This window comes from Eptatretus burgeri, chromosome 9 (assembly GCF_056783735.1).
Source record: "Eptatretus burgeri isolate ZD-2024b chromosome 9, Ebu_testis_v1, whole genome shotgun sequence".
NCBI lineage: Eukaryota > Metazoa > Chordata > Myxini > Myxiniformes > Myxinidae > Eptatretus > Eptatretus burgeri.
This window is the reverse complement of record NC_140969.1, coordinates 24619663-24629627: the sequence shown is the minus strand read 5'-3', so window position 1 is coordinate 24629627 and position 9965 is coordinate 24619663. Positions and strand designations below refer to the sequence as shown.

At 45.5% G+C, this 9965-nt stretch overlaps 1 protein-coding gene across 3 annotated transcripts in view; it reads left to right on the top strand.

The window, feature by feature from the left end:
• The first annotated feature begins 462 nt into the window (after positions 1-462).
• The window catches only part of LIN9 (lin-9 DREAM MuvB core complex component), an 87139-nt gene continuing 77636 nt past the window's right edge, over positions 463-9965 (top strand). For all 3 annotated transcript variants that reach the window (XM_085894394.1, XM_085894393.1, XM_085894392.1), the window contains exons 1-4: positions 463-559; positions 994-1026; positions 1149-1210; positions 9030-9140. In XM_085894394.1, the coding sequence (XP_085750520.1) occupies positions 529-559; positions 994-1026; positions 1149-1210; positions 9030-9140 (237 nt within the window). In that variant the 5' untranslated portion in view covers positions 463-528. The remainder of the gene's footprint in view (positions 560-993; positions 1027-1148; positions 1211-9029; positions 9141-9965) is intronic.

Sequence of the window (9965 nt, the reverse complement as noted above, 5' to 3'; positions counted from 1 at the left end):
TATACACGTGTATACCGTACATATACATACACGTGTATACCGTACATATACATATACACGTGTATACCGTACATATACATACACGTGTGTACTGTACATATACATATACACGTGTATACCGTACATATACATATACACGTGTATACCGTACATATACATATACACGTGTATACCGTACATATACATATACACGTGTATACCGTACATATACATACATACACACGTATACATATAGGCGCGTGCGCGCAGTTTCATGGTTGTTGAAGTCGGTCACTGGGTGGTGTTGTCGGTCATCAATGTTTGTGGCTGTTTTCTCATTTGTTGAAGTAAAATCATATCACTTAACCTTGAAGTGATCCCATGAAACTTTCGTGGTGTAATTTGCAAATACATATGGAGAATCATGTTGGAGCCGCAAATTAATTCATTGTGGAAAAGGAAATAAATTCCCGACGCCCGCAGGAAGAAGAAGCCGGTGGTCACGTGACAGGCTCCGCCCACCCGGTTCTTTGAAAAGGCAAAACCGCGATGGCGGAATCAGAGTCTCTTCTGGACGAAAGTGAGTGTTCCTTACTTGGGGCTCGAAACGAAGACCTTCGATCGGTGGTTTTTGTTTATTTTTGTTTATTTTTGTTTGTTTTGTTTAGTTTTGTGAGTGTTATTAGTGTATTTATTTATTTCTTTGAAGCTCTATGTTTTTTTTTTTCTCCATTACTTTCGATCATTTGTCCATTTGCTGTTAACCGACGGGTTTTACCACACGGCGGGTAATGAAGCGTTAAACGATTAAAAGCTTTGGTTTTGTTTTTGTCCACACGAAGTGTGTGCTCTGTGTGCTCGTGTCTTGTTTCGTGCTTGGTGGTGGTTTGCTGCTGTCAGGGTGTTCGTGTTGTTGGTTTTACCTCCATTGACCGGACACCACTGCGCGATTCCCTCTCATTGTCGGCTCGTTCCGTTATTTATTTTTCTCCCCGTTTTTATTCCTTCCCTTAGGTTCGTCTGCTCAAGCTCTGGTGAGCCTGAAAGGTGAGAGTCGGAAGGAAGGACCATTTCAATGGATGTTTGTGGTAAATTGTTGGATGTGCTGGTGGTGACCTGATGGTGGTGACCTGATGGACCTTTGGTGCATTTTCTCTCGTGTCCTGCAGAAGGTAGTTTGTCTGGATCGTGGAACTTGCGGACACCACCTCGGACTACATCTCCAGAGAGCGTGAGTCTCGTTGGAATGTGGAGCGAACCCATTGGTGAACTTGATGACTTCTTTAGATTTATTTATTATTATTATTATTATTATTAATATTATTTATTTTCTCTAAGACAGATACTTACATCAATCTTTATTCTACCATGGTGAATATTTATTTCACAACATGATCGCCACTGCGGTCCACACATTTCAACCAACGTTCAAGTAGTTCTGTGATGCCGGCACGATACACCTGTGCGTCCTGCTGACTTGATCAGCGACCTTGACATCATCGTCTCAACAAAGGTGTTGTCGTGTTGTCCACCAAGGTGTTGTTGTCGTGTTGTCCACCAAGGTGTTGTTGTCGTGTTGTCCACCAAGGTGTTGTTGTCGTGTTGTCCACCAAGGTGTTGTTGTCGTGTTGTCCACCAAGGTGTTGTTGTCGTGTTGTCCACCAAGGTGTTGTTGTCGTGTTGTCCACCAAGGTGTTGTTGTCGTGTTGTCCACCAAGGTGTTGTCGTGTTCTCGTGTTCTCCACCAAGGTGTTGTCGTGTTCTCGTGTTCTCCACCAAGGTGTTGTCGTGTTGTCGTGTTCTCCACCAAGGTGTTGTCGTGTTGTCGTGTTCTCCACCAAGGTGTTGTCGTGTTCTCGTGTTCTCCACCAAGGTGTTGTCGTGTTCTCGTGTTCTCCACCAAGGTGTTGTCGTGTTGTCGTGTTCTCCACCAAGGTGTTGTCGTGTTGTCGTGTTCTCCACCAAGGTGTTGTCGTGTTCTCCACCAAGGTGTTGTTGTCGTGTTCTCCACCAAGGTGTTGTTGTCGTGTTCTCCACCAAGGTGTTGTTGTCGTGTTCTCCACCAAGGTGTTGTTGTCGTGTTCTCCACCAAGGTGTTGTTGTCGTGTTCTCCACCAAGGTGTTGTTGTCGTGTTGTCCACCAAGGTGTTGTTGTCGTGTTGTCCACCAAGGTGTTGTTGTCGTGTTGTCCACCAAGGTGTTGTTGTCGTGTTGTCCACCAAGGTGTTGTTGTCGTGTTGTCCACCAAGGTGTTGTTGTCGTGTTGTCCACCAAGGTGTTGTTGTCGTGTTGTCCACCAAGGTGTTGTTGTCGTGTTGTCCACCAAGGTGTTGTTGTCGTGTTGTCCACCAAGGTGTTGTTGTCGTGTTGTCCACCAAGGTGTTGTTGTCGTGTTGTCCACCAAGGTGTTGTTGTCGTGTTGTCCACCAAGGTGTTGTTGTCGTGTTGTCCACCAAGGTGTTGTTGTCGTGTTGTCCACCAAGGTGTTGTTGTCGTGTTGTCCACCAAGGTGTTGTTGTCGTGTTGTCCACCAAGGTGTTGTTGTCGTGTTGTCCACCAAGGTGTTGTTGTCGTGTTGTCCACCAAGGTGTTGTTGTCGTGTTGTCCACCAAGGTGTTGTTGTCGTGTTGTCCACCAAGGTGTTGTTGTCGTGTTGTCCACCAAGGTGTTGTTGTCGTGTTGTCCACCAAGGTGTTGTTGTCGTGTTGTCCACCAAGGTGTTGTTGTCGTGTTGTCCACCAAGGTGTTGTTGTCGTGTTGTCCACCAAGGTGTTGTTGTCGTGTTGTCCACCAAGGTGTTGTTGTCGTGTTGTCCACCAAGGTGTTGTTGTCGTGTTGTCCACCAAGGTGTTGTTGTCGTGTTGTCCACCAAGGTGTTGTTGTCGTGTTGTCCACCAAGGTGTTGTTGTCGTGTTGTCCACCAAGGTGTTGTTGTCGTGTTGTCCACCAAGGTGTTGTTGTCGTGTTGTCCACCAAGGTGTTGTTGTCGTGTTGTCCACCAAGGTGTTGTTGTCGTGTTGTCCACCAAGGTGTTGTTGTCGTGTTCTCCACCAAGGTGTTGTTGTCGTGTTGTCCACCAAGGTGTTGTTGTCGTGTTGTTGTCCACCAAGGTGTTGTTGTCGTGTTGTCCACCAAGGTGTTGTTGTCGTGTTGTCCACCAAGGTGTTGTTGTCGTGTTGTCCACCAAGGTGTTGTTGTCGTGTTGTCCACCAAGTTGTTGTCGTGTTGTCCACCAAGTTGTTGTCGTGTTGTGTGTGTTGTCCACCAAGTTGTCGTGTTGTGTGTGTGTTGTCCACCAAGGTGTTGTTGTCGTGTTGTCCACCAAGGTGTTGTTGTCGTGTTGTCCACCAAGGTGTTGTTGTCGTGTTGTCCACCAAGGTGTTGTTGTCGTGTTGTCCACCAAGGTGTTGTTGTCGTGTTGTCCACCAAGGTGTTGTTGTCGTGTTGTCCACCAAGGTGTTGTTGTCGTGTTGTCCACCAAGGTGTTGTTGTCGTGTTGTCCACCAAGGTGTTGTTGTCGTGTTGTCCACCAAGGTGTTGTTGTCGTGTTGTCCACCAAGGTGTTGTTGTCGTGTTGTCCACCAAGGTGTTGTTGTCGTGTTGTCCACCAAGGTGTTGTTGTCGTGTTGTCCACCAAGGTGTTGTTGTCGTGTTGTCCACCAAGGTGTTGTTGTCGTGTTGTCCACCAAGGTGTTGTTGTCGTGTTCTCCACCAAGGTGTTGTTGTCGTGTTCTCCACCAAGGTGTTGTTGTCGTGTTCTCCACCAAGGTGTTGTTGTCGTGTTCTCCACCAAGGTGTTGTTGTCGTGTTCTCCACCAAGGTGTTGTTGTCGTGTTCTCCACCAAGGTGTTGTTGTCGTGTTCTCCACCAAGGTGTTGTTGTCGTGTTCTCCACCAAGGTGTTGTTGTCGTGTTCTCCACCAAGGTGTTGTTGTCGTGTTCTCCACCAAGGTGTTGTTGTCGTGTTCTCCACCAAGGTGTTGTTGTCGTGTTCTCCACCAAGGTGTTGTTGTCGTGTTCTCCACCAAGGTGTTGTTGTCGTGTTCTCCACCAAGGTGTTGTTGTCGTGTTCTCCACCAAGGTGTTGTTGTCGTGTTCTCCACCAAGGTGTTGTTGTCGTGTTGTCCACCAAGGTGTTGTTGTCGTGTTGTCCACCAAGGTGTTGTTGTCGTGTTGTCCACCAAGGTGTTGTTGTCGTGTTGTCCACCAAGGTGTTGTTGTCTTGTTGTCGTGTTGTCCACCAAGGTGTTGTTGTCTTGTTGTCGTGTTGTCCACCAAGGTGTTGTTGTCGTGTTGTCGTGTTGTCCACCAAGGTGTTGTTGTCGTGTTGTCCACCAAGGTGTTGTTGTCGTGTTGTCCACCAAGGTGTTGTTGTCGTGTTGTCCACCAAGGTGTTGTTGTCGTGTTGTCCACCAAGGTGTTGTTGTCGTGTTGTCCACCAAGGTGTTGTTGTCGTGTTGTCCACCAAGGTGTTGTTGTCGTGTTGTCCACCAAGGTGTTGTTGTCGTGTTGTCCACCAAGGTGTTGTTGTCGTGTTGTCCACCAAGGTGTTGTTGTCGTGTTGTCCACCAAGGTGTTGTTGTCGTGTTGTCCACCAAGGTGTTGTTGTCGTGTTGTCCACCAAGGTGTTGTTGTCGTGTTGTCCACCAAGGTGTTGTTGTCGTGTTGTCCACCAAGGTGTTGTTGTCGTGTTGTCCACCAAGGTGTTGTTGTCGTGTTGTCCACCAAGGTGTTGTTGTCGTGTTGTCCACCAAGGTGTTGTTGTCGTGTTGTCCACCAAGGTGTTGTTGTCGTGTTGTCCACCAAGGTGTTGTTGTCGTGTTGTCCACCAAGGTGTTGTTGTCGTGTTGTCCACCAAGGTGTTGTTGTCGTGTTGTCCACCAAGGTGTTGTTGTCGTGTTGTCCACCAAGGTGTTGTTGTCGTGTTGTCGTGTTGTCCACCAAGGTGTTGTTGTCGTGTTGTCGTGTTGTCCACCAAGGTGTTGTTGTCGTGTTGTCGTGTTGTCCACCAAGGTGTTGTTGTCGTGTTGTCGTGTTGTCCACCAAGGTGTTGTTGTCGTGTTGTCGTGTTCTCCACCTAGGTGTTCCTTGAGGTTGGGGGCAGAGATGAAAATTTGACTGAGCCAATTCGGGACTGGTGATCCTTTTTGTGGTGGTACCCCCATTGACCGTCTCTCACTCTCAGGATCATAATGGTGCACCCGACTCTCACCTCCAGTCACCGTCGGTCGTCCCCGACTCTCATCACTTGTGCTGGCGACGTGCTGCCGTTTGCCATCTTGGTTAACGTGGTCGTGACGCGTCTTGTATTGGAATCACAAAACTCTGCACCCAGTGACGGTGTATAATAACTAATGTAGGCACCGTTCTTTGTTTCATTCCAATATCCTGTTTTGTAGTAAAAGAATGGAGGCATCACTTTTGAGCATTATCTAAGAGTTATTATTACTTTGGGAAATTATTTTTGATTCGATATATAAATCCATCCATCCATTGAGACCATACTCTGTGCAGAGGGTTGGTGCTGCCTGAGCAGTGTCCTCGGCTGTTAGGCGCAATCGTGGATGGATCGCCACTCCGACATAGGATACCAGCAAGCTGGCACTCATTTTGCCCACCTTGGAAGGATGACTGGCAGTCAACCCCACCTGGTATTAATTCAACAGCCGAGAGGGATTAGAACTCAGGATCCTAGGATCCCAAGCCCACCACCCTAACCTTTAACCCAACACCAGAGATCTATCCTATCTATCTATCTATATATCTATCTCTATCTCTCTCTATCTACCTATCTCACTTTTGCAAGTGCTTGGAACACTTGAGGGGCCGTGTATCAATGTTGTTTGTTATGCAAAGGACTAATAAGTAAATTTCAATTCCAGGTACTCGTCTGTTTACCTCTGTCACCGAAGGTTGATGGAGGTTTTGTTTTCACCCGTCTGTGTGTTTGTCTTTGTTTTGTTTGTGGACGGATTCGGACGAAATTTGGAGATCTTGGCTGTATGACACCAAACTTATTCGATTTTGGTGAAGATCTGGATGCGGATATTGGAATTTTAAAAAAGTGATTCTTCTCCATTGAGAGATCGGGCCAAAAACGATATACTATTGCAAGATGTCTCAAAAACTTATGGACAGATTTGGATGAAACTTGGTGGGCACGTTGGGTGTGTGACAAGGGAGAATTGATTTGATTTTGGTGAAGATCTGAATCCGGATCTTAGAATGTTTTTTTTTAAGTTTTTATTTTATTTTTTTTCCACCATTGAGTGATGGGGCTAAAACGATTAATATAACATGCTATTTCAAAAAATTAACAGATTCGGACGAAACTTTGCGAATGAGTTTGTCAGGTGACAATAAGCTAATTAGATTTTGGTTCAAGTCCGGATCCAGATGCGGCCTATCAGAGGGATATAAAACAAACTGGTCAGCGTAGCTGAGGTACATGGTCTACCGAGTGCCTTTGTAGTTAACCTCCGCCATCTTCGAAGATGGATGGAGGTTACTGTTTTCACCCCTTTCTGTTTGTTTGTTTGTTTGTTTGTGAACAGTATTACGGAAAAAACTCCTCGACGGATTTCGACGAAACTTGGTGGGGGGTTAGGTATAGTCCAAGGATCATGCCATTAAATTTTGGACTTGGTCCCCCCCCCCAAAAAAAAAATTGTTCGAGAAAATGTATATATATTTTTTGCATTTCTACATGTTTAAAGTGATTTCCAACCCCCCCCCAAATTTTTTTTTACCCCCCCCCCACCAAAATAGAGAATTTTTATTTTTTTTTGCATTTTTACATGTTTAAAGTGATTTCCAACCCTCTCCCCCCCAAAAAAAATTGTTACCCCCCTCAAAAAAAAAATTCGAAATTTTTTTTTGCATTTCTACATGTTTTAAGTGATTTCCACCCCCCCCCCCAAAAAAAAATGTTGGAGAAAATAACTATAACTCAGCACTGTTGACATATTTAATGAATAAGATATAAGGTTCACTTGAGTGACCCAGCAGTATTGGCGGCGGACGTTTTGCACTCTCCCGAGTGCTCCCGCTCTAGTTTGCTCTGCAGTGGGTGATGAGGCATGCAAGTTCGTTGGAGCAAAAGGGTTAATACCCAAAACGTTAGCATCTTGTTTCCCACTGCAGTTAGAATACTAAGGTCAATGTTCTGTTTATTCCATCCATTGTCCTACCTGTCTGCCGATTTTCAGAATGGCACTAGTTTTCACAAGCAAGATGGGTTTTCCATTCCATTCTGCCTGAAGTGATCTTGATTGGAAGCCAGAGCCTGCTTGGGAAAGACCCATGACTTCTCCACTGTCCTCCAGGGCTGCATGCTGATTTCTACATCATCCATAGAACCCTTCTTTGGTTATATTCAGCTCGATTATATCATGCAAACTATTCTTATGGAGTATGGCACTCCACTTTGGTCTGTTACTGCTGCCTTACATCTTTTATGTCATGACGGTCGAATGCGCAACCTTAACACCCATATTTCTCAACAGGAGGCAGAAGCACATCTTCTCCGACTGCATTTTCACTGCTTCACAGTCATCTCAGGATGGTGCAGAAATTGTCCACCGACCTTTTTTGAACGGTCTTATCCAGGTTTGATTACCTACCTGAAAAACCGTCGGATGAATGCTTCGAAGGAAGGGTGTTACATCAGTGTGCCCTTGCTTTGATGGGCATTACATTTGGGACCTGTCCACTGGCATTAGTTGGTGGAATTGTTGAAAGGCAGAGGGGATGGATCTTCAGAGTCAGCGAGATTTTGCTGGCATTCTGAACAAATTGCAAATTCCTGTCCTTATCTGCACGGACATTTCAGTAACAATGTCGTAGCACCCTCTCGAAGTTATGCTTCCTGTGCGCTGAACTCTTCATTGATTACTCGCTCAGAGTGCACATGACGCAACTGCTCCACAACCCTTTGTCATCTCAGTCGTCTTCCCCTCTTGTACTCTCTGTTTTTCTCCATCTCGCTTTTCCTTGCTCCTTGTGCGCACCCATTAACTTGCTGTTGCTTTCCCGAGCTCGCACCTTTAAGTTCATCTCCACTCATTTGTCTCTGTGTTTGGTGTGGTTTGTTTGTTTTATTTGCATCCATCTTATGGTCTCCTTTCAGGAAGCAGCTCCATCACTTAAGAATGAAGAACTAGTCTCGTAAAGGCTCGTGTCGATCTCGCTCTGACGAAGGGTTCATGCCAGAAAGGTCTCCTTGCTTCGCATGGAAGCTATCTGACCTCAAATGTTTTGTTGATTTCAGCCATGACTCTGTCTATGTGCTGTGTCTCACAGATGCTCATGGACTTTCTGTTCTTACCAACTTATGGGCCTTTGCTTGCTTGCAGCGTTCTCCTCTCCACCCCCATTGTTGGTTTGTTGACCTTGCAGCCTCAACAGGCTTTCTTATTAGATGTCAGGCCAGCTTATCGCAAAACAAAAGTGCTGAGTGTCATCCAATAATCGTGAAGTGGTAGAGAATCGTTCTGTATTCCTCCTGAGATTTGTGCTTCATTCTTTAGCATTCTACATTCTCTGTGTCATGACGAGATAAATATTTAGCTCCACAGAAGGTGGATGGAGGTTGTGTTTTGGCCCCTGTTTGTTTGTGGGCAGGATGTATCAAAGTTTTATGGACGGATTCTGACAAAACTCGGTGGACAAGTTGGGTGTGTGACGATGAATCGATTAAATTTTGATGAAAATCTGGATTCGGATCCGATAATTTTTAAAGTGATTCTTTACCATTGAGAGATAGAGCCAAAAAACGATTGCAAGCACGATATCTCAGTTATGGACGGATTATGACAAAACTTGGTGGCTGAGTTGGTTCGATGACATGAACAAGCTGATTAGATTTTGGTTAAGGTGCGGATGCAGATCTGGTCTTTTAGTGGGCTACACAACGTAAACTGTTCCACCTGGTGGAGGTATGCGCTCTAGCGAGTGCCGTTCTGGTTCATAATGGTGCTTGACTGTGTGCCAAGGATGTTGTTTTTCGTATATCTGCTACTTGATTTGTTTTATTTTCCCACTGCCACGTAGTCTCTCAAGGCGAGGAAGCGTACGCGGCAGGCTCTCGGAGAGGAGGTTGAAAAACAGGCATCACCGGGGAAGTCTCCGCGTAGAACCAATCGTTTGCCGGTTCCGCATGAGGTGAGGCGAGTATATTTGTGCACGTGTGTGTGTGTGTGTGGGGTTTCTGAAGGCTATCGCATGACGTGACTTGTTAATGGTTTCCTTTGCGATGACGATAAATTGTGAACTGCAGAAGAAATTTTGATTAAACTTGGTTACAAGTGTGTCTTATGATGCAAACATGAACCGATTTTTAGATTTTGTGGTCAGAGGTGTTATGACTCGTCACTCGGCCGAGTAATGACAGAGTCGAATGAGGGTTCTCGAATGATACGATTTATTTCAGAAGATGGCACTACGCATGCGGAATGCAGCCCAAAGGCCCTTCAGTCAGGTGCCCCCGGACCACATTGAGATTTTTACTTCAAAACAGTTGTATATATAATCACACAAAAGCAAAACTGGGTGTGGACTATAAGTGTGTGCTAAGGGATAAAGAAATAAAGAAATAAATGCGGCAGTGGGCTTCTTTCCCCCCTCCCTAGGGGCCCTCAGGGAAGTTGAATCAGTCAATCCTCAGATTCGCAACCCAACAGATCATCTTGCAAACTAATAACTTTCTAAGACTCCAACACCCCTACACTGGCACCTGCTGATAGCAAAGGCGAAACTCTGGTGATGACTAAGAACAGGAATGTGTGGGATATCAGCATACACAGTTTTCCCAAGGACATGCTGTTGTGCAGCTGCAGAGCCATAAAGGGTTATTAAAGACATAGTGAAAACAGCATGATACATTTAAAGCAACATTTTAAAGCAAGGTAAGCAAGGTTTAAATAATACACAATTACAAGCAAGGTTTGAATCCCGACAGCTGATTAACACACAGCTAATGGTCCAAAA